The following is a 24,986-nucleotide window of genomic DNA, read 5'->3' as shown; positions in this document are numbered from 1 at the left end:
ACTGCATTTATATAGCGCTTTCAACAGAACCATGGCCAACCAAAGCGCTTTACAAGTTGCCTCACATTCACCCACTCATTCATACACCAACGATGGCAATGGAAAGATTATTTATTCAGCTTTCAGATGATGTTTAAATCTAAATTTCGAAAAATTGACACTGTTTTTGTGCTCCAGGGTTCCATTTGAAAAATAAAAATAAATGCATACCTGGTTTTCTTTGAGATGTTCTCTTCAGATTAGAAAGTTTATTGTATTGTTGCATGGCATCTGTTTTGATAGAGTTATCATTTCGTGTCTTACAAAGGGAATTCCAGTTTATGAAAATATGTTTTAACAATGTTTTGCTAACTTTCCCATAATGTTATAGTATATAGTTTATCTTTTCCCATAATGTTATAAAAATATTATTTCTGAATGGTCATGTTTCAAAAATGTTTGTCTTTTTCCCTTGGTCATGCAGATGTAAGCCCCCCCTGTAGTAAAAAAAAAAAAACCTGTAAAAGTCATCTCTGATCATCAAAATGACATATTTAAATGTTTTTTTCTTGTGAAAATTTTCTCATGCCTTAAAATAGCTTGAATGCAACTCTACACCATTGCCTTATTTACTGTACGCTGATCTATGAATATGCAATTTAGCCCCGCCTCCACTCAGTCACACAGCAGCCAGTCATGAGCCAGCGCCTCCTGATTCACTGCTCAACTGTAGTAAACGCCATACAATAGCAAGTGGAAATATTGGTTTAATCAAGCCATATGTGTTTGAACCAGAAATAAACTGGTATGCTCAACGTAAGGAGACTACTTACTGCTGCCGCGGGCTATTATTCAATTTTGTGGTTCTTAATAAAAATAATAAGCACTAACAGCACATGACATCATGAAAATAGGGGGAAATATTGACAGTTAGTGAAACATCTACAGAAAAATATAACCGTTACCAGATTAACCTGGGTGCCTTCTCACTAGACCTCTGCTTTGCAGCACAGTTAATGATATGCTAAGGATAGGATCCCTTGACGCGATTGGCTATTGAGTTTTGTGACGTAGCAAAACAAAGGCTGTTTCAAACCGCATTTCTGTGACTGCCTTTGGGAAACTAGAGTTTTAAGGAGAAAATACACAGCAGTGGTGTTGATAAATGGATCGGCACATGGTTTGTCTAAAAGCATATTAAAAACACCATAAAGACAAATAAACAACATAAAAAAAACTTGATTTTCACCACAGGGGGACTTTAAGGGAACATTCTATTTTTCCAACATTATGGGAATGTTACTTTGGAATGTTCTCTGAAACAAGTAGTAACATTCAAAAATGTTGGTTAAACATCAAACTAAAATGTTTCAAAAGAACATTCCATGAATGATGTATAAATAACATTTTTGTGCTAATGTTTTGAGAACTAAAGACCTTTGAACAAATGTTCTATGACTGTATGTTTGTTCAGAATGTTCTCTGTGAGCTGGCTAATGAACACTTGACCATGGCATCAGCAGAGTGGCGTCCAGCCCATCATCAAATAAAGTTATTCTGCATCTTTACGTAAAAATTGGTGGAAAAATGTCAGTCTGATCAAAACTTCTGTTCATTTGTCACACTGGAAACCATTATGGGATACAGCATCTCTTACAGTCAGCTATTGATCAGAGCTTCAGAAAAGACACAAACAGAAAATAGAACTATAATGCAATACATTTATTCAATCAATATTATTATGAATATTATATGTATAGGCTGAAATATCATCCAGTGAAACTTGAATAAAATGAGACATGAGGTTAGTAAATCTCTAACACTTCTGAGATTAAAGTACAAAATCCCTTTATAAAGACTGAGAGAATGAAGAGAAACACTACATTAGAGTCTGAATGAAAGAAGAGATAAATACTGCTGCTGACACACACACACACACACACACACACACACACACACACACACACACACACAAGCCTGACCTACACTTCAGTTCTCAAGCCACACAAACTCTCACTTTATTTACAGTAACAAAATATCTTACAAAACAACATTTAACATTTCAAATTCAAACTTGATGCAAGTTATGAAGAAAGCAATCTCTTTCACACACACACACACACACACACACACACACACACACACACACACACACACACACACACACACACACACTGTTCATTCTGATGAGCAGATCTACAAAAACTGATCAAGGCAAAGTGTAAATAGAGTGAATTACATTAAAAATCCCAAAATCAAAAACTACAAATTATATTTTACACATCAAAATTACCATATTTTTAGAAACATTGAGAATTTTTTTCTTTCCATTATAATGATGGGTATGAATTCCATTGATGAGAATTTTGAATAAAACATATTTAGCTATCATAATGTCATATTGCAAAAAAATATATATATATTAATGTTTCTAAAAACAGGCTTTGTTTTCTTTATGTAAAATATAATTTCAAATATTTGTCTTTTTATTTTGGGTTGAAATATGAGCCAGTGTGGGATTCACTCCATAGAAATATTTAAACGTGCTTGGATTGGCCTGACGATGATCCTCCGTTAGCATACTGAACTCATCTTTGACATTTACAGTCTCGCAGATGAAGCATCGTCATGATCAGGTTCCTCTCAGCATCACAGGTCTGGGTTGCTATGGGAACTGCACAGGTTCACATGCGGGTCAAGATGAACGCTCGGGAAGCACCTGACATCAGCTACAAAAGAGTCTGTGCCTGTCATTAGCTGAACGTTAAACAGTGCAGCAGCGCCCTGAAATACAGCGAGAGCGTCTCTACCGCTCTGAATCAGAGTTCTCTCAGTGGAATAGGAAAATATTGTCTTCATGCATGGATACATCAGCTGCGTTCGTAATATAATACTAGCATACTGCTGTCACATCACGAACAGTGAAAATGTGCTCACACTCAGGTCATCTGGGATATAAATGAGTTTGTTTGTTCATCAGATTTGGAGAACTGTAGCAACTTGTTCACCAATGGATCCTCTGCAGTGAATGGGTGCCGTCAGAACAAATCTTAGCTTCCGGCTAAAATATGGCATCTCCTGTTGTCTCTCACATCAGAATCCAGACACATATTTGTTCAGAGCTGTTTAAACACTGCTTGATCTGTGCAGATTTCTCTCCTGATTCACACCAGAACACTTTTTCACTGGAGGAAGTGTTATTATGGATTATAGACTCTATGTATTTGAGTTAAAAACATCTTAATGCTGGATGTGTTTTCAGCTTTTGTCTTCTCCAGATGTTCACTGATGGACTGGAGTGCTGTGGATTACTTGTGGATTATTGTGATGTTTTTATCAGCTGTTTGGCCTCTCACTGACGGCCCCCATTCACTTCAGAGCATCCATTGCTGAGACACTGATGCAGTGCTACATTTCTACAAACCTGATGAAGAAACAAACTCATCCTGATCTCAGACGGCTTGAGGGTGAATACATTTTCAGCAAATTTTCTTTTTTGGGTGAACTATTCCTTTAAATAAATCATAATTGAAATTGTATATGTGATGTGGCGTCCACTTCAGAATCAGCGGATCTCACACGAATGAGTTCATGGCGTTCACCGGAGACGGCGGCTCGGAGCTGTCGTGTGTCGTGTCTCTATCTGACTTCCCGCTATACTGTCCGATAAACGAGCCGTCCTCACTGAACTCCGTGTCTCCAGAGTCTCCGCAGTCGACTAAACTGTCGTCGCTGCCGTCACGCTTAACGGTTCCGCCGGACGGAGTTCGGCTCCCTTTGAGCGGTTTATGGTCCTCGTCACTAGGAGAAAAACCACATGCAGGTGAATCATGACGCAAATCAAACTCAAAAGATGGACACATGCAGGACCGGCGTCACATGTGCAATCACAGACATGTGACAGCATGAGAGACAAAACCTGCCAGATCTTCAAAACAAGCATTAAAGCATCATGGGAAACTATCAGAGGAATAAAGACGGATGAAGAGCAAACAATATCTCAGCATCTGAAGCGTGAAGATGACAACAGATTGATCAAGCCGTGATCATCATGACATAACAAAGCCTGATTCCTGAAGCACCAGCTGACTCAGTCCTGAGCGAATCATTCAACAAATCGGATTCACTGGACAAACTTCTTCTGCTGGTGTTTCATGAATAAAGCCCATCAGCCGCGATCAAAGCACAAACGGATTGAAAAAAACTTCAAATCATACATGAATCATGAATGGATGTAGCCACACTTCCAACGAAACTCCTAAAATTCTTTTAACTTGACGCAGCTTCATAAAAACACGGAGCTCATGTATGAGACGCTGCAAGAACATAGAAAAACAAAGGAAAATAGAGCAATGGAATGGAAAGATGCATTCTGTGTGAACGGCCCCTTACTCTGTCCGTGATTCATTCTCACTGATGTTCTCGTGGTGGAGATGATGTACGTGTGTTAGCGGTTCACGAGAAGTGTGATCCTGGAATGGTTGTGTTTTTCTCCTCTCACATGCAGATTCCCGCTTACCTTCCCACATTCGACTGCCGCTTACAGACAACGGGAGGAACGAACGCCAGCGACTCCTGAGTGTTCTTATCTCGACTCAGTCTGCACGAGCGTCATGGAAAACTAGCGCTGCAGATGCGATTCAGAGCTACTAAACATCACATACTAAGAGCGGTCATGTGGATCCGATGAGTCGGTGTTCACGCAGAGCAGCTGAATCGATTCTGATTCATTAACGATTATTTTACTGCTGTGTGAGTTTGTTTTGGATAGTGTTATCATTCAAGGACTGAACGATCCTGTAATCCACACACATATTCTGCATCTGGCAAACAGTGACTTACTGTACACTGCATTCAAGGTAAAGATTTGTTCAGTGGTGACGGTAATGCATTACAAGTAACACAAGTTTCATAATCAGATTACTTTTTTTCAAGTAAAAATTAAAAAATATATATATATATATTTTTGAAATATTCATTTAAAATCTCATGGGGACTTATATACATTTAATCTAAATTTTATAATTTTTTTTGTAAATATTTTTGCCTAAAATGCCGGTAATGACTTCCTGTGTGTGTCAGGTGAAGAGCAGCTGTCAGATTCACATCATTTCCCACTGTGTGCTGAGGACAGATCAACATCTGAAATAATGTCCAAAATCAGCGTATAAAAAGGAAATAATTTAATGAAGCAGGGAATATAAAAGAATATTGCTCAACAGGAGTAAAGTGCATTCATTCGTCTCCCGCATGCGTGCAGAATAAAGCAGGAATAGACTTTAAATGGCAAACTGGCAGCTTCAGTTCAGATGAAACTAACATCTGCAGGATTATTCTGGATCAAGGAAGAAAAGGATGCAGAACTATATTCTGATACAGTAAATACGCTGCTGGATCATCAAGTTCACTGATGCCGATCATCCTGGAGATGAGAACATGATGGAGTCCCGCAGGATCTGCATCAGACCACCAGCAGCAGAGCAGATCCATCGGAGGAGAAGATGAAGGTGATGTTGGGGAGAAGAACTCATCTGCACTCCTTCTCGGATCGGTGGGTTTGGTGCGGTCAGAGGTCAAGGGTCAGGACAGTGCTCTCTCACCTGTACTCTCCAAACGTGATATCATCCTCCTTCATGGGCTGGATCTCTGGGTCTCCGTGAGCATCTTCCTTCTCTTTAACTGAGACGAACATCAGAGTCACACAGAGGCATTTACAGTCCAAACAACACAGACACATCATTCACCCATGAGTTAACACTCAGATTAAACATGTTCTTCCAGTATTTTGTCTTGTTTCTAGTGTAAATGTCTAAAGATTCAAATGACTTAAGATAAGAAGCATTGTTTTCTTAGAAATGCATCAGAAAGAACTGAGTTTATGTAACAATTTCTATATGGTATTAGTATGTCATATGGATACTTGGAAAAAGAAAATAATAATAATAATAATAATAATAATAATAAAACTACTAAAACTTTAAATAAAATTAAAGTGAAGAGGAAATATAAAAATAAAGTCAAATTCAACATATTAATCAAAACTATTAATGATAATAAAGTCACAGTCACCTGGATATTTGCCACCTTTGTTCCTCTTGATGAAGCAGATAATGAGCAGGATGAGGATGAGCAGAGCGATGGCCGACATCAGACCGATGAACCAGCCCTGAGTGGCGATGTCCACCTGCGGACTCACCATCGCTGAGGAAGAGGAGGAGGAGGAGCATGAGACACGTGTAGACTCTTCAGCTTTAAACAGCTCGATTCAGACTCCAACGAGTCACGGAAGATCAGACGCCACCAACACAGTCATGAGAGACAAAGCTTAAACACGGAGAGGGAAACTCGACCAGCACTGCAGAAATAATGTTCTTCATCAGCATTTCTGCCTCATTTTCCAGTACAAATATCTGAACATTCTTATATCAAGATACATTTACCTGAGACATAATGCAGACATTCTGAGAAATGTTTCACAGTGAAAGCAGGACAAAATATTTGCCAAAGGGATCAGAAATATATACATAACTCATATATACAACATAACTCAATTTTGATATATTTTTTAGAATTTTTCAGAAAGCAAGATATCTTAATTTTGCATCTCAAGTAAATGTAATGTTGAGATACTTGTACTGGAAAACAACTCCAAAATCCTGAGTAAGAAAATCAATCATGCTGATCGATAAATAAACAATAACAACTGAACCACATTATGAGCACAGACGGACTCGTGCAGGACATACAGACATGCGTCATGCGCTTCAACATCTCAACACAACGGCTGTAATGCATCACAGCCGTCAAAGATCCCACAAGGTCTTGAGGCTGAGATGAAGCCTCACCTGAGACCTTAACCAACAGCTCCTCAGAGTGATGAACCGCTCGGTCATCATGACCCCGGGCCACCACACGCACCTTGTAGGCCAAACCTTTCTTCAAACCCTTAAGAACGTGGAACTGAGAGCCGTTGACCTTCTCTTTGTGCCAGTCTTCATCACCTGAGGATTTCCAGCACAACAGGAAGTACTTCAGCGTCCTCACTATTAAATATGGGTAAGTTAGTTCTCTACACCTGCTGTGTCATTCTGGAGTTAATTCTGCTCTCCAATAATCTAAAAAAACAACTAAACTGTTACAACCCTTTGGTGAACTACACTGCAAAAACTGGTTTTGTCTTGTTTTTCAGTATATAAGGTACATGTACGGTATAATGACATAAGATAAGATCAGAAGGTTTTTAAGATGTTGTCAAAATAAATTGTGTTTAAACTTAAAACAAGGAATATCTGCCAATGAGGTCAGAAAAATAAACTTAATTCAAAGAGAAAACACAATTTTTTCTCCTGATTTGCTTTTTTCTTTCCTTGTTTTTAAGTGAGACACTGCATGCACTGGTCAATTTTGGTCTATTTTGCTTCCATAACATGTCTTTTTTTCAGACTAGTGGAATGAAAAGTCCAAATTGATATTCAAGTGTTTATTTTATTGCACTGTATCTGCATCTGAAGATTTCAATTAAAATCCATATTTTTTAAAGTTTGTTTCTCCACTTCAGCAGCACTTACACACACCAAAACTTAGAGTTTTATTCCTCTCTATATTCTGAAGGTTTTTACTGAAGGGTTTGTTCATATTTCATTCATACTGATTTATACAATTTTTTTTTCCAAAAACATTGTGAAAATGTATATATTTACAGACAATGAGTTTGTTTCTCCACTTCAGCAGCACCAAAATACACCAAAACTTAGAGTTTTATTCCTCTCTATATTCTGAAGGTTTTTACTGAAGGGTTTGTTCATATTTCATTCATACTGATTTATAAAAAAAAAAAAATTCTAAAAACATTATCAAAATGTATATATTTACAGACAATGAGTTTGTTTCTCCACTTCAGCAGCACCAACACACACCAAAACTTAGAGTTTTATTCCTCTCTATATTCTGAAGGTTTTTACTGAAGGGTTTGTTCATATTTCATTTACACTGATTTATATAAGAGTTTATTCTTAAAACATGGTGAAAATATTTTTGTTATTATGATTTAATACAAATTATCCTCTGTAAAAATGTTTAACTCTAAAATTTCAACAAATTCAAACAAGAACTTTTAACCTGCCTTTGCAATGATCAGAATTGGGTAAATATTTGCAAATTAGTGCATATTTAAATATAACATTTCAGAAAACATAACATACTGTGATTAATCAACTGGGGAAGTATGGTGATATGATATTCAGTAGCAAAAACTTTTACCCTATTCACCTGTAGTTTCTTATTTTAAGTATAAATGCACTTAATTTTGATCAATTTATCAGACAACAAGACTTTATATCTTCTTAATATGCTTCTTGATATAAGAATGTTTATAGATTTTTACTGGAAAACAAACAAGACAAAAATACTAAGAACATTATTTTTTTTTGCAGTGTACCCTGCTGAACAGACGGGTCACCACCACTAACTAGCGTGGAGGTTGATCTGTTCAGTGGGGTAGATGACTGTGTACTAGTTACTACAGGAGCTCTACTCATGGGAATGTATACGTTCAGCATTTCATCATCATCATCATCATCCTCACGACACACACATGCAGGATTCTTACTTTTGTCTATAATATATTCAACATAAAGGAGTTTCTCGGGGCCCCAGTATTCCCAGCTGATCAGCGCTCCATCCTTGCTCATGGACGAGCTGACATTCCCAAACGCAGGCGCAACCGGCGGCACTGAGAGACAGAGAGACATCATCAGCCCATCACAGTGACCTCTGACCTCCAGATCAGTGAACAGCACTGTTTACAAGTGGTCCAAACACTACGTGAGTAGCGTAATGACGTGACGTTAGTGTGTAGAGGCGGGGCCAGTGATGATGTCACTACTCTAGGAGGAAGAAGGGCGTTTATTCTCATTTATAAAAATGAAAAATAAAAAAATGAGAATCATGAAAGAAAACACACATTGTACAGTGTTTCTCAAAGGACTTTGTGACATAAGACAAATAATTTTAATATACTAACAGCATAGTCCTAGATCTTGAAAAAAAAAAATCCTGCTCATTTGTAAAAAAAAAAAAAAAAAAAAAAAAAAAGGGGGCCTAATGCTGGCTAATTTGATGATGCGGAGTTCAGAAATATTAATAAAAACTTTATATTGCAGGGTTTTTTTCACAAAATAAGAAGAAAAATCTTTCAAATTATATGCATCAGCTTTAATGCATTTATTGAAATAACAAAAGCAGTCAAATGGCAAAAGTTTGACAAAAAGAAATACTGACAATGTATTATTTAACTTACAATTTGCAATGGAGTGAAAAAAAAAAGTTCTAATACTCAATTTAAAAGAAACCTATTATGCCCCTTTTTACTACATGTAATATAAGTCTTAGGTGTGCCCAGAATGTGTCTGTGAAGTTTCAGCTCAAAATACCCCACAGATCATTTATATAATTTTGATTGGAAGCAGAAACACGCTGTTTTCATGCCTGTATCTTTAAATGCAAATGAGCTACTGCTCCCCACCCCCTCTTCCAGAACAGGGCGAAGCCTTTACAGGTTATACCTCAGATACTCTGCCAAAAAACATCTGTTTGGTTTTGATTATCATGTGTATCGCGCTGAAATCATGCATTTTAAAAGCTACATTAGTTTAAACATGATATAGTGTTTTCTAAACGCACACATCCGAAGTATGTGCACAGAAATCAAAAATCTGATTTCCCCTTTAATGTCAAATAACTTTCAGTGACCACATCAGTGACCCGCTTTCAGTCTGCGGTTCTGTTAGATTCTGAGAAGATGGGGATGCTGAGCTAGTCTTCTAAGGACACCCTTAGTTCCTGCCAGGCCTCGGCCTTGACTTTCCATTCACCAAAGATCTTAGGATCTCAGCTGATGTCTCTCTTAGCTCTTTTTCACTTTCCACTGGGAAGAAACTCCCAATCACCATCGAATCAGGACATCTTTAGAATTCATAACTCTTCAAACCTGGAAGAAGGTGATCGCGACTCCTACACCACGAACCTACAAACCATCAAGACTTTCATCCGAGACTGCATTCGGACGCTCGTTCCAGGCTAAGGCAACACAAGTATCATACATTTAACTAAACGAAACAGAGGTTTAATATAAGCTGTAGACCCTATTATAAATGGCGCTGATGGTTTTACTCAGGTGGTTAACTGACTCTTTTCATAGCTTCATTCTCTGGTTTTCCTGATGGTTTCATTCATCCACTTTAGCTCCCCTTTTCTATGCACATGTGAGTGAATGTATGTTTGTATGTTTGTTTGTTTGTTAGACTAGTTTGTGTTAGTGTTTAGTTAATAAAACTCTTGTGCATAAATTACATGAGTTTCTGATTCTGCCATGCAAATTAAATGCCCCAATACAATATTAATCCACTCTAAGACTAATGCATTATTAGGCTACTGTAAGAAGGTTGTTTTCTGTGGCCACGGAAATTTCCTTTCTTAGAGTTTATATGAAATTACACTAAATGTTCGCTGGACGAACAGATTAGTTGATGGCAATTTAATTCCGCTACAGTTACTACTGGCAGCTCATTTAAATAATTGTAATTAATCAATTATTTATATACATTTCCCTTTTTAGCTAATTTGCTACAGTATTGTTATTATCATTATCTCCAAGACAGAAATAAATGACAATTGTAATTAGGGCTGCCCCCCTTATATGTAGCAACTTCACATGGCCGCTCGCTGTAACATAAACCTATAAAAATGTGCGCTATTTCAGTGTTTGTCCGGAATGAGGAAGTGCGGTGTGTGATCACTTACACTTAACATTTTTTGGTCATACAAAAGGAGTTGTACATATTTGTAAGCTTGAAAGACTGTTCTTTTATTCGTGTGCAGTCAAAATAACAACAACAAAAAAAAAAACTTTTTGATTTTGTAAAATAATGAAAGCAAACAGGGTGCGCGTGTGCATTCTGCCGTCTCACAGTCTTTGAACTTGAGCGCGTCAAATAATAAAACGAAACTCTGTGTATACTTGCCTCAGGCATAATAAAAATAGACCTATATATAGAAAGCGAAATGTCTTAAACTAACCAATTCAGATTGAAAACAACTATTCTCAGGTGATGTGATCTGTATGAAACATTCATATAGGCGCATCCACTGAGGAGATTGTCAATTCATCTAAAATACAGCGAACGCAGGTTTATCAACGAATTATTAAAATGTTAAGGCAGACTCCTTTTTTTTTCTTTTTTTTTTCTGATGCATTCATAATCATTACTTATGCTGGTGCGCTGTGTGGCCAACCTTATTCATGCGCTACATAGGCATTTAAATCCTCATTACTATGATTTATGGTTTATTAATATAATATAATGCGATTAGTCGACTAACTGCTTAACATAAAGGACAACTGGTCGACCAGAAATTTTTTTAGTCGAGTGCAGCCCTAATTGTAATACAACTGCACTGTAAAATAAAATAAAATTTCACGATAAGTATACAAGTTATTTTACTTAGTAACAAATCAATTTCTTCACCAGCAGGAGTTAAACCATCAAGCTTTTATTTTGGTGGAAAAATGCAGGGAGACAGGTTTACAAACACATCTCATTACAAATAGTGAGATGCTGTAATCATCTGTTATGCTAATGTGAAAATAAAGCATTACTGGTGCATGCTGAGTTCGCTGCATTTACTGAGAACTGAGACGCTGAAAACACTGGATCATGAGCTGCTCGGGTGTAAACGAACACAGTGCCATGCTTCACTCTAAAACACAGTTGACAGACTATATATTTCACTGATTGCAGGTATGATGGGTGTTTGAGTTCAGACAGATCCAAAATCTACATCTGAACATCAGTCATGCAGTAAATACTATGAACACAGAAAACACGCAGCTCGTTTCTGTCGTAAACTAAACAGGTATGATGAGACTCTCCTGTCTTACACAGACGCACAAACATGAGACATTTAAAGACGAGTCGAAGTAGAAGAGTAAACAGAAAACACATAAAACTCACACACACTGCAGAAACAGCTGTGTGCCCTATCTAGTGTACGTACCTCTGTCTAGGACAGTGACGGCCTCCTCGGTGAGCATGGGACCGGCTCCTCTCTGTGTTCTGGCACTGATATAAAACTTGTAGCGTGTGCTGTGAGGGAGGTTGTGCAGCGTGAAGCTGCTCTGATTGGACGGCAGATCCAGCTCCTCCAGCAGACCCAAATCATTTTTGCTGTTGACTGGAGGCGGGACAGGAGCGGAAAGTGGGGGGGGGGGAGGGGTCACATTATTTTTCCAAATCATAAGCTACACTTAAAGACCATTTGCTCTGTTCACTGCTTCAAACTGACTCGAGCAACAGGAACAAGAACGAACACTCAAATAAACACGTACAACACATGCAAAATCATACATTGCTTAAATCATAAAGGCGCATTCACACTAAAAACAATAACTATGAAGTTTTAACTCTGTAATACTGAAGTTCACTCCACCACTGATGGTATAACTGAGGAACGGTATCAGTGAATGAAACTCTTGATGGAGATAAATTTTGTGACGTTGCATAAGCTTGTGGAAACACTAGATCATCATTGCAGTGTGCATCTCTCTTATTGGCAGGCAGTGCAGTTAAGGTACCCAGTGTGAATGGGCAGGTTTCCTCACCGGTCTGATATTTGAAGGTGTATCCAGTCAGATGGCCATTCCTTTCATAAGGTGGTCCCCATTCTAGCATCAGAGAGTCCAGATCGAAAGTAGAAACCTTGAAGAAGGACGGCGCGCTTGGAACTGGAACACAAACAAACAGCATCCATGTTAAATGATAGTATTACCTGTGAGGCCATCAGCCCTCAGTTTCTAAATACTGGCACAGGCTCCAGCCGGAAACTCATTCATCCTCTTTCTAAGACCATCACTATTTAAAGGGGTCATATGATGAGATTTCAAGTTTTCCTTTCTCTTTGGAGTGTTACAAGCTGTTCGTGAATAGATAAGATCCCTAAAGTTGCAAAGACTAATGTCCCAAACCCAAAGAGATATTCTTTATAAAAGTTAAGACTCGTCCACACCCCCCCAAAACACCTTGTTTAAACACGCCCCCACGTCTGCGTCACTGTTTGGGAAGATTTGCATAACACCGCCCACATGTTCACAAAAAGAAAGAAGGTGTAACTTTGATTCTCGCTGTTGCCGTCGGCGCCATGTCGTGGAGACTAGAAAACTAGAAATTAGTGGTTAAGTTGTATTTACAACACTGTTCTAGAACAGTTCAACCCAAATATTCAGATGTGTGCAGCACATTTTATGGAGGACTGTATCCAGATCCTGGGAGAGAAAACTACAATGTTCTGTTCTGACTTACAGTCTGTAAGTACGTTATTTAAAGGATTGGCCACTGATGATTCAAACGTGTGTTTTGAGCAGTGTAGAGTAGAGCTTGTTGTTTGTCGTTTCTTCAATCACAAATGCAGACATGGTTTTATGTTTACGGGGCATGATGCAATGCAACGCGTAAAAAGACAGTATAAGTCATTATAATCAGTAATTATGTCCCCACTGGATGGAACAAATGCCTCGTTTCTAATGGGTTTTATTGTTTTTGTCTTGTCGTGCCGGTGTTCTGACCGGGACACGCATCACAGTATGTTAAGGGGCGTAACATTTCCATCACACGCTTGAGGTATTCGGCTAATCACAACGCACTGGATAGCTGGCTAATCAGAGCACACCTCGCTTTTCAGAACCATGAGCTTTGTAAAAATTGATGCGTTTCAGAAGGCGGGGCATAGAGGAGAAACAATAATGTACAGTATGTGGAAAATAATGTGTTTTTTGACCCTTAAACCACATTAACACATTTCATTACACCAAATACACAAAATAATGTTCCCTTTCAGTCGGTCAATCCCAACGCCACGTCGGATGACCAGTGAATTGGGATCTCGCCTAGAGAGACCAATCTACTTCGAGTGTAAACTAATCGAGCCAATGCACATTGGCATGCAATTATCCCTGTGTGTTGCAGGCGGCCATCTCCCCTGTGCGCTTCAGCACATTAAAAGAGCATTTCTAAAAGAGCATTCATGGGTGTAACATCTTTCTAAAAATTTTTAAAGATGACTTTCCACCCGTGCGCTTCTGGATGCGGTCGTTACCTGGCACCGGGTGATGCTCACAATCGCTGCTTCTCATGTCTGGGCATTAAGCAAGCTGAGGTGGCTTTCATGGACTAGTCATGCTCCCATTGTGGGTGGGAGGATGACCGTCTCGGAGTGGGTCTCCGAGGGCTCCTCCTTCCGCCGGCACTTCGAAGCCAGTGGAGCTGTCGAGAGAGCAGGCTGGACCCTCCAAAGGGGTACCAACTGTATCTTTTGAGGCTCTCCCCGATGACTGGATGTCGATTGCTGCATCAGAGGGTGAGCCAACTTTTCTGGGGAGGAAGATCCGTCAGTACTGAGTGGCCCCAGCTTCGGGTCGGCATCCTAAAACCGCTCCAGAGAGTCAGTATAGTAGACCCTGTTGAGCTCCTCCGTCCCCTCGGCAGCCAGACGTGGCGGAGCGTCCGGCGCCAGGCCCTCTCTCAATGAATCCGTGAGAACTGGTAGAGGGCTGGATTCCATATGTAGAGACCTAAGTGGATCCCATATGTGTAAAATCCACAGTATGGCCTTAGAGGCCATGTTTCCCCGGCAGACTTCTGCCATTCCAAGAGGGTTACAATCACCTCCAATCTTCCATATTCACCTAAAGGGATGTTCATATATGTATTGGGCTTCCGCAACGTCCCTGTCCCAAGTGGTACAGGTACATTTTCCCAGTGTTATCCAGTCTTACTCATTGGGTAGTGCCATAGCAGCAGTAGCTGGTCCTCTTGTGGTAAGCCCTGGCCTACGCCAAAAAGTAGGGGCGCAGGTGGCTTCCACGGGACACTGGAAGGGGCAGGACCTGTTGCCCTTTGTTAGGGATCCCAATTCGTCAGTCATCCGACGTGACATTGAGAGTGACTGACTGAAAGGCAACGTCTCAGTTACGTGTGGTAACCCTCATTCCCTGAAGGAGGGAACGGAGACGTCCCATCCATTCACCACAGTTTCTATACCACCGCTGAGCAGCCAGGTCACCGGCTCGGCTCCTCAGCAAAAACCTGAATATGCAATGCATCTGCTGCCTACTAATACTCACACTGTGATCAGCGGCAGCTGGATGCAATAATCGCATGCCAATGTGCATTGGCTTGTTTAGTTTACACTCAAAGTGAATTGGTCTCTCTAGGAGAGATCCCAATTCGTCGGTTATCTGACGTGACGTCTCCATTCCCTCCTTCAGGGCACGAGGGTTACCATATGTAACCGAGGTGTTCTTTTTAGCAACATCATATGACCCCTTTAATACTTTATCCAATGGTATATGATTAATAAACACGTAGATTCAAACATAGGATAAGTTTAAGCTAACAACAAGTGAGGTACATTTGTACATATTGTCCATTTCGACTGTTTTTGCTCCAAAATAGTTCTCCTGTCAACACAATGGTGTTTTGATCTTGAACGATTCAGCGAAAGATTCAGTGACTCATACATAAAGACAGTCACTTGCTTCCTTCCTGAATGAATCAACCATTTGAAGGAATAGGATGAATAAATGACTCACTCATTAAGACGTGTTGCCACCTATTGGTGGTTTTAGTTTCATATTTCATACAATTTTATTTTCTATAATGTAATATATTTTGTATTTAGAACATTATTTTTGCAGTTGTAAAGAGTCTGTGTAAATCCATCTAAATGCCACTTCAGATACAGATTCTGTGCTACCTGTTTTTTAAATTTCATTTGATTGGTATCAGCCCTATAATGTCTTTTATATCTAATTGCATTCATGAAATAAATATAAAAATGTAAATTAGAAGGGACACATCCATTTAAAACGTTTGGAAAAGTTGCCTTTATAAAGGTCAAAATGCCTCTGAAAATTGATTAAATATCAGCCCTTAATGGAAAAGTCTGCAGTTTTGATCCTGTCCTCTGCTGGGTGTTGTAAAAATGTTCACACTGCTCTTACCGCCTTCGGGCGTCTCGAAGCGCTGCGCGGCACTGGTGGGACCTTCTCCTCGGCCGTTGAAGGCCGTCACACGCAGGCTATAGATGCTGTACGGCAGCAGGTCTGGCAGTTTCCCACTGGTTTTGTTGGGGCTGAAGATCTCAGTACTCTGTTTGTTGTAATGAGAGCTGTGTTGGTGTAAACTGCGCTCACGATGGTAATGCACCTGCACACGGACAACAGTGCAACCTCAGTTAAAGGGTTTCTACCGTCCACCTGCTCTCCATATCCTCCCAGCATGCACTAGTCTGAGCGTGATTTTAATGAGTTTTTATTTATCCATATATTGTCCATACTTACTTACTTGCATGTATTTTATTTTGATTTATGTACATTTTGTAAACATGAATGTGAGTTACTGCTGCTCAATCAAAATCAAAATCATGATTATTTTGGTCAATACTGAGATCACAAATATTTAAGATGATTTTTCAATGACAGAAAGTTCAGAACTTTATAAACTATTTTTTAACAGCAGATAATTAAAACTAAAACCAAAAAAAAATAAAACCACAAAAAACAAAAATAAACAACAACAAAAAAAAAAAACATTTTCAAATATAAAATATTATAAAAAATTAAACTTATTTCTTTCAGCTAGTTGCCAAGGCAACATTTCACATGTGTTTAGTTTAAGTTAATGTACAAAAATAAAAATAAATTAACTAAAACTAAAATGTAATAAAAATAGACATATAAAAACACAAAAAAGTAAAAAAAAAAAAAAAAAAAAAAACTTTAACTAAACAGAAAATATAAAAATAAAATATAGTTTTAAATATTAACAAACTATAAAAGATATATAATTCAACAAACAATAAATGTAAAATAAATGTAAATGTGTGAGTATCAGCTGGTCACATGATGAGAGGAGAGCTGTACCTTATAGCCCTGGAGCCTCCCGCGCACGGATTCGAGTGGAACAGGGCTCCAGCGCACCTCTGCTAGCGTGCTGTTCAACACCAGGACTCGCACGTCACCCGGAGCTGCCGACGGAACTGCACAGGTGCATTGTGGGATCAGCAGCGTTCCACTAGACAAGCGTATAAAGGCATTGTTTGAACTGCTAAAATCGTCACTCACAGTCCTCTCCGGAGTATCCGATCACAGCGCCAGGTTTGGGTCCAGGACCGTAATCGTTCAGTGCCTGAACCATCACCTCATACGGCACGAATGTGGGTGTCCCTGACACCACGAATTTAGAGACATTAGCCACGCTGACCGACGTCCAGTACGTCTCGATGGCCTGCTGACGCCACATGACCTTATACTGCAGGCCGGGACCGTTGGCCTGCTGAGGCGTCAGAGGCTGCCCAACACAAACACAAATGTGTTACATGCATCCAAAAGAACGGCTTACACATGATTCACACATGAACTTCATCTCCACAGAGCCTCTTCATTTGAGAAAACTATAAACAGATACTATCAACAGATACTATCAACAGATCCTGATTATCTTCTCAGCAGTCTTCACAACTCTCTGCAGACGTTTGCGGTCCCTTACAGTAGTGCTGCCATACCACACAGTGATGCACACACACCGTAAACACACACCCGGAGCAGTGGGTATCATTTATGCTGCGACACCCTGGGAGCAGTTGGGGGTTCGGTGCCTTGCTCAAGGGCACCTCAGTCGTGGTATTGCCGGCCCGAGACTCGAACCCACAACAAGGAGTCAAACTCTCTAACCACTAGGCCACGACTTCCCAGTGTCCAGGTGAGGTCCTCGTTGATGCGGACCCCCAGGTATTTAAAGCTGCTCACCCTCTCCACTTCAAGCTCTCTGATAAACAGTAATTGGTGAGTTCTCCTCTTTTACCTCAAGTCCACTATCATCTCCTTTGTCTTGTCCGTGTTGAGGGTGAGGTTGTTATCCTCACACCATGTCAGAAGACTGGACACCTCCCTCCTGCAGACCGCGTCGTCCCCGCCAGTGATCCGTCCTATCACTGCGGTATTATCAGCGAACTTCAGAATGATGTTGTCCTTGTGGGAGGCTACGCAGTCATGTGTGAACAGTGTGTAGAGGATGGGACTGAGAACACACCCTTGTGGGGTGCAAATATTTGTTATGACAGTGTCTGAGGTCCTATTTCCAATCCTAACAGACTGCGGTCTGCCAGCCAGGAAGTCTAGGAGCCAGTTACAAAGTGTGGGGTGTAGTCCAAGTACAATCAGTTTTTACAATCAGAGTTTGTGAGGGATGACCGTATTGAAGACGGAACTATAATCAATAAAGAGCATCCTGATATAAGTGTCCTTATCTTCCAGGTGAGAAAGGGAAATATGGAGGGCAGCAGCAATGGCGTCTGAGGTGGACCTGCGGGCCGATATGCTTACTGCAGTGGGTCCAGTATGTCCGGCATACTGCTCTGAATGAGAGTCAGCACCACTCTCTCAAAACACCTCATGATGATCGGAGTGAGTGCTACAGGTCTGTAGTCGTTCAGGCAGGTCGGGGGGCTCTTCTTGGGAAGGGGGACAACGTTCGTGGTCTTGAAGCAGGTGGGGACGATGCTCTGACTGAGGGAGAGGTTGAAGATGGAAGTGAGTACATCAGCCAGCTCCGTAGCACAAGCTCTAGCCCCTTTCACACTGAGATTCCAGATAATACACAGGTAATGTGTCCTGGCAATCGTTAGATTTTGGTTCATTCACACTGCCAGTGATTTCCCGGAATCTGTGCGTGCGTTCACACACAACCCATAAAGGTCCCGTAAAGACACGTGACATCAGGATGTGACGTGTAATGTGTGAGTGGAAAATGCTAGGCACGTTAACTTTCACTTAAGCTGGCGAACGATCTCAGCTTCAGCACAGATAGTGAGGAACTACCTGATCTCTACTTCATTACAGTTTACACATATAGTGAGTCTGTAGCTGAACAGAGGATTCCGGGACTTTCTCTGAGAGCCAGGTTTCGGGGGAAAAACAGAGCACAGCATTCTCTTATTTCCCGCTGTGATGTAACCCTTGCTCTCAGCTCGTCCAGTTTGTTTTCCAGACATCGCACGTTAGCTAACAACAGGCTGGGTAGCGGTGGTCAGCTAGCGCAAACTTTTAGCTTAGCATGAAGCCCTCCCCTCTTGCCTCGCTTGTGTTGCCGTCTTCGGAGTGTTCTCCTGGGGTCAGCTACCTCGCTCGAGCTCAGTGCTTCGGGGGCTTCCTGGGGGTGGTGGCAGTGACTGTGGGAGCGACTAATGTGTTGTAGCTCCGGAGGTATAAAACCGGTAAATTCAAGATGGTTGGCTGAATTGACGATGTCCAGTAATTCTTGCCTTTTGTACGTTAGCAGTGCACTGCATTTGTGCACAGCAGATAAAACAGAAAACAAACAAACAAGAAAGAAAAACCGGCATTCAAGAGCAGTGCGAGCAAACACGTCTGCCTCAGGGGGCGCCATCTTACCTAGAATTTACATTCACAATAAAAACAAATCTTTGTGCGTAAAAAAGCCTAAAGAAAACTTTCTGTCGACTGGTTTCCTTTCGCGCAGCACAAAAATGAACCAAAACTGTTTTTCATTCATTTTCATAATTTATTATTTAAGTAAAAATATATTTCTCATATAGGCCTATTTATTCATTATATATAAATAGCCTAGCTTTATGATGTTTTTCTCTGCTTGCAGAAGCACTGCAGGTGCGTAATGTGATATGACCATGCTGTGAATCCTCATGTTCTGTTGTTCGCTGCTTTTTGGCATGTAAAACTAATCCCCGGGAAAACAAATGTTAGTATTTTAAACGGGTCACAGACACTGATCCTTTTTAATTAAATTCTAATTTAAAATAATCGTGTCGGTTGATGGTTGATAATCGGTTAATGAGCGTCGGTTGTTGGTTAGGAAAAATAACTAAAATGAACATCCCTAATTTGATTACCTCTGTTTTTGATAATACATTTGTATTAAATTATAAATCCAGAAAAATTTAAACAGACCACACAATTCCTGAAAAAATCATAATACCCTGTTATTGTATTTTAATTGTTAATGTTTTATTAATTTGATTGATTAGACATGATTTTTGATTATTAAAATGTAATTAATTTTTTTAAATATGTAATTATGTGTTTCCATTAAAACAGAAACCGTAAATGTAAATGGAAAAAAAAGACAGAATAAAATCCAGGAAAAAAAAAATGGAAAAAATAAAAAAAACAAAAAAAAACAAAAATAAAAAACAAAAAAAAAAAAAAAAAAAAACAAAAAAAAAAGAATTTAGGAAAAATAAAAGGGATTTCATATGACTCTAATTAAGGAAAAATAAAAGGGATTTCATATGACTCTAATTAACATCATGGGTTAACATCATCTAATAATCAGCATCTCACCTACCTACTAATAATCAGCATCTCACCTTCCACGACATCACCAGATTACTCTTCACAATCCCCAGACATAATCAGCATCTCACCTTCCACGTGATGACCAGATTATTGTGTTCAGTGCCGTGACCTTTGACCTCAGTGGGGTTCTCGTCAGGAGCTGCAGGCATAAGAGACACGTTAGAGACGAGCGGATATGTGTGAACACACGTGTGAGCGTGAACACGGGTGGGCCGTACCTGCGGGGCTGGTCCTGTACTGGCGCGAGGGCATGCTGGGACGACTGAAGCCCACGTTATTGAGTGCCAGCACTCTGAAGCTGTAGTGGACATACGGAGAGAGCTTCAGGTGAGCCGTGGTCTTGGTTCCAGGAACCTCTGTCAGATTGTGCCACACGCCGCTCTGATGTAGAGCGTCCTCATACTGGATCAGGAACTCTGAAGCGGCAAGAACGCAAGCTTATTTACACTTCACACACAAAGGTAATTCAAAGAGCTTTACAGGAAAAGGATGAACACAGGTGTGTGTGTGTCATACTCTTGATACGGCTGTTGTGTTCCTCTCCAGGTGTCCAGGTGAGCTGAACGCTTCTCGCTACCAGGTCCGTTAGCTCCAGATCGGTCGGTGCTCCTGGCTGCTCTGTAGAGTCAAACAACACTGATAAATAAAAATGTAATAATACATCTTATTTCTATAGTGCCTTTAAAAACACAAGGACACTTTACATCATACAAATAATACAGATATACAATCAAGGAACAACACAGTGAACAGGGAGTAAGACAATGATCATATAACACATAAGGAAATAACCGATATGACAATGAAAAGAAACAACCAATTAAAACATATTGTGAATAAGTTAGTATTTAGTTCAGTCTTAAAGGTCTGGAGTGAGGAGACAGTGGAGAGATTTCCTGTTTTGGAGCTGAAATGCTAAACACCCTACCAACAGTGTGATCTTGAGTATTTTAAGCAAATTCTCAGAACTGGATCTAAGAGTGCGGGCAGGAACGTAGGGGTGTAGTAATTCTGTAAGATATGAAGGTGCTAAATGGAAGGCTTAAAAACTAGGACAAGAAAGAATAGGAGCCTGTGCAGTGCTGAAGGAAGGGAGTGATGTGAGCTTATTTCTTGTTAAATGTAAGGGCATAAGTAGTGAACTAGTTGCAAGCAACTAAGGGCTTTAGTGGGTCTACACCCAAACAGAGTGTTACTGTACAATAGTCCAGATTCGAGGAAAGCATGGATAACAGTTTCGGCATATTTGTGATTTCACAAAGGTTGTATATGAACAATTTTGAAAACCAAAATTTAACAAGCTGCCAGATATGAGGTTCCAAGTATAATTTGGAAGATTCCATGAAAATGGGTGAAGAATTTTCTGTAACTCCACCATTATATGAATGGAGATGTCATTTTGGGAAGAAATAAGGGATTTAGGGCTTACTAAAAGGATTTCTGTTTTGTCAGCGTTCAGTTTTAAGAAGTTTTCAGCCATCCATGCTTTGAGATCTTGTAGACAGGAAGTGATGGAAAGGGGAGGAAAAACAGATTTGGGCTGGACAGTAAGATAGATTTGTGCATCATCAGCATTACTATGTTCAAAAGATAAAGCTGAACGATCTGATCAAGAAGAAATATACAGAGTAGAAACAGAAATGGAACGAGAACCGAACCTTGAGGTACACCATGGGAAGATCTACTGATAGCAGATAGTTGAGATAAAAGTACTGAATGGCAAAAATATCAAAAGCTGCACTCAGATCAGAGGAGCAAAAGGATGAGGGCACCAGAGTCAGAGGTCATTCTTTACTCTTGAAAGAGCAGTCTCTGTATTGTGGAGAAGATGAAAACCAGACTCAGATTGTGTTCGCCCAAATGTGACAAATTCGTCCCTTTTCTAATACTTCAGACAGAAATGGAAGCTTGGAGATGGGTCTACAGTTACAGTGTGTTATCAAGCACTGGGGTTATAGCAACTATTTTTAGTCCAGTAGCAAGGGATTTGCTTATCGTGTGCATGATAGGTAAAAAGAGAAGGCTTTTGACAAAGTGTGTTGGAATTGGACCAAATACAATTACAGAGTTTAATTTAACTATTGATTAACTATATACTATACAGCTATTCAAACTCTGATGTATTAGCGAGTAAAAAGTCTAGCTGGGAAGTAGAGAATTCTGGGGGAGCAAATGAAGAGAATGACTGGTAGATATTGTAAATTTAATGTAGAAAAATGTCTGAAGTTTCTGTAGAGATGGTGGTTTGACAAGTTTGTTGATCTCAGAGAACAGAGTCCTGGATTTACACTTTGCTTTGTTAATGACAGCATGCTTTTGTCAACAAGCATGAATCAATGCATCAACTTGTGATCACATGATCAGTCAAGCACATGCTGCGTGATGACATCATCAGCCACATGTCTGCACACGCACATTCAAATGATGAGTCATGCAAACTCAACAGACGCCTTCATGTGGAAATCAAGAGAATGGGCCCTATCATACACCCGGCGCAATGCAGCGCAAGGCGCGGTGCAAGTGTTTTTGCTAGTTTCAGCCCGACGCAGTTCTCATTTCCCCGTCATGCGCCGCATTGTTTAAATAGCAAATGCATTTGCGCCCATTTGTGCGCCCATGGGCGTGCTGGTCTTAAAAAGAGGTGTGTTCAGGCGCATTGTTGGAATGGGATATGACACTATGATTGGTTTATTGCACGTTGCGGCCAAAAAACACCCATTACTCATTAAGAGAATAGAATAGGGACAACCTGTTTAGACCATGTGCCAGGGAACGCCAACCGTTTTCTGGCCGTTAAACTAGCAAAAGTGGATTTGGACACGCCCTGAGTGCACCTGCGCCGTGCACAACAGAAAACACGCAAAGATCAAAAAAACAGTACACAATGTTTCCAAAGCCAAATCAGAAGACAGATCAATGTGATCACACAACAGCATGCTCCATAAACTTCACCACACACACAAGCCCAGGGCATTATGGGATGTGATGTGCTGTGTGTTTACCGTGGATCACCGCGGGAGTGGGCAGGGCCTCTGAGTGGGAGGAGTTAGAGGAGTGAGGAAGAGATGTGTTAATTTACAGACAATTACACACTTCCAGCTAAAATTATTCTAAAATGCACCTTTCTGTTGATGTTTATTTGCTTTCAGTTATTTCAGTTTTTATTAATACATTTTTAAATGTCACTTATAATTTAGTTATTGATTTATTTTAATTCAACTGTAAATCATTTAATTAATTAATTTACAAATTTAAACCAATTTTGATTTATTTATATTTATTGATTTTAATTCAACTGTCATTTATTTATTAATTAATTTACAAATTTAAACCAATTTTGATTTATTTATATAAATCATTATATTATTTATTTAGCCTTTTTTATGTATCTCCTTGTATTGTATTGTTTTTTTCTATTTTTATATTTTTTTCTATTTTTATATTAATAATCTGTTATAAAACATATTTAAAACAATGATTTTAATTAATTTAGATTTACTTATTTAAATCATTGTACATATTTAAATAATTAATTATATAAATCAATATTTATAAATATTTAAATCAATATTTATTTATCTGTTTATTTAACGGTTTGCTTAATCTTGTTTTTATTGTTATTATTATTATTATTATTATTATTATTATTATTATCTTAGTTGGCTTTTCTGTCAATAAAATCCCTCGTATCTGAAAGAATCAGGTTAGGGACTTGATCTAGTCACTTGGTTAGCACACAAAGAGCGGGAAACCTTCAGTACTCACCGACCACTGTGAGCTGAGCGCTGGCCGAGTCCTGGTCCAGCGTGGTGTTCATGATACACGTGTACGTCCCCGCGTCGCTCTCTGTGACGTCTGTGATGGTCAGACTGTCCGAGTCCACTCTAAACCTGTTATCAGACACAAAACCCTCAGACCAGCTCGTCACATTACATTAGCTAAAGATCTGCTTCATCAGCAGAGACTCAAACTGATCCTGTGAACGCTAATGACATTTAAATCTGCACACTTAACCTGTCAGTGATTCTCATCATTTCTACAACACCTGCTTCAACTGTTACTCACCTAAAAGTGTTTGAAAGACGACAATATGAAACATTTCATTGCTCATTTCAGGGAAACACTATGAGACCATGTTGAGACTTTTTCTCATTTTGACTCATAAACATACCAGCACAGTTTCAACACTCTGATATGTTGTGGAATGTGTGTATTAAATTAATAATATGATTGTGATGTTTGTTGATTTGACCCAGATATTTTATGGTCAAAGGCAGCTGCACAGAAACAAAAATTTAATCAAGAAAAAATATATATATATATGAATTGATGTCAGTATATTTATGTTTTTGGCAGATGCTGTTATCCTTAAAAAATGAATGAGCATTTATTATTATTACTTAATTATTAAAGTATTATTATTTATTATCAGTTCACGCATGTTCAGTTAGCTGGGAATTGAACCTGTGATGTTGGTGTTGCGAGTGCCACGCTCTACTTCAGGAAAACACACAGAAGAAGCACTTTTCCACATGTGTTCTGTTGTCAGGGTGTAATTTTT

General features: G+C 39.5%; 1 protein-coding gene across 1 annotated transcript in view; it reads right to left on the bottom strand.

Moving 5' to 3' along the window:
* Positions 1-3,389: 3,389 nt before the first annotated feature.
* The window catches only part of LOC109066829 (neuronal cell adhesion molecule-like), a 70,410-nt gene continuing 48,813 nt past the window's right edge, over positions 3,390-24,986 (bottom strand). The window contains exons 14-28 of the mRNA XM_042715946.1: positions 24,191-24,315; positions 23,428-23,457; positions 20,942-21,043; positions 20,644-20,841; positions 20,494-20,564; positions 17,156-17,381; positions 16,955-17,070; positions 16,034-16,238; positions 12,638-12,760; positions 12,034-12,210; positions 8,588-8,710; positions 6,825-6,980; positions 6,049-6,180; positions 5,580-5,658; positions 3,390-3,780 (exon numbers count right to left, since the gene is read on the bottom strand). Of these exons, the coding sequence (XP_042571880.1) occupies positions 3,555-3,780; positions 5,580-5,658; positions 6,049-6,180; positions 6,825-6,980; positions 8,588-8,710; positions 12,034-12,210; positions 12,638-12,760; positions 16,034-16,238; positions 16,955-17,070; positions 17,156-17,381; positions 20,494-20,564; positions 20,644-20,841; positions 20,942-21,043; positions 23,428-23,457; positions 24,191-24,315 (2,089 nt within the window). The 3' untranslated portion in view covers positions 3,390-3,554. The remainder of the gene's footprint in view (positions 3,781-5,579; positions 5,659-6,048; positions 6,181-6,824; positions 6,981-8,587; positions 8,711-12,033; positions 12,211-12,637; positions 12,761-16,033; positions 16,239-16,954; positions 17,071-17,155; positions 17,382-20,493; positions 20,565-20,643; positions 20,842-20,941; positions 21,044-23,427; positions 23,458-24,190; positions 24,316-24,986) is intronic.

The sequence above is a fragment of the Cyprinus carpio genome, chromosome A25, assembly GCF_018340385.1.
Source record: "Cyprinus carpio isolate SPL01 chromosome A25, ASM1834038v1, whole genome shotgun sequence".
Classification (NCBI taxonomy): Eukaryota; Metazoa; Chordata; class Actinopteri; order Cypriniformes; family Cyprinidae; genus Cyprinus; species Cyprinus carpio.
This window is presented reverse-complemented; position numbering and strand designations above follow the sequence as displayed.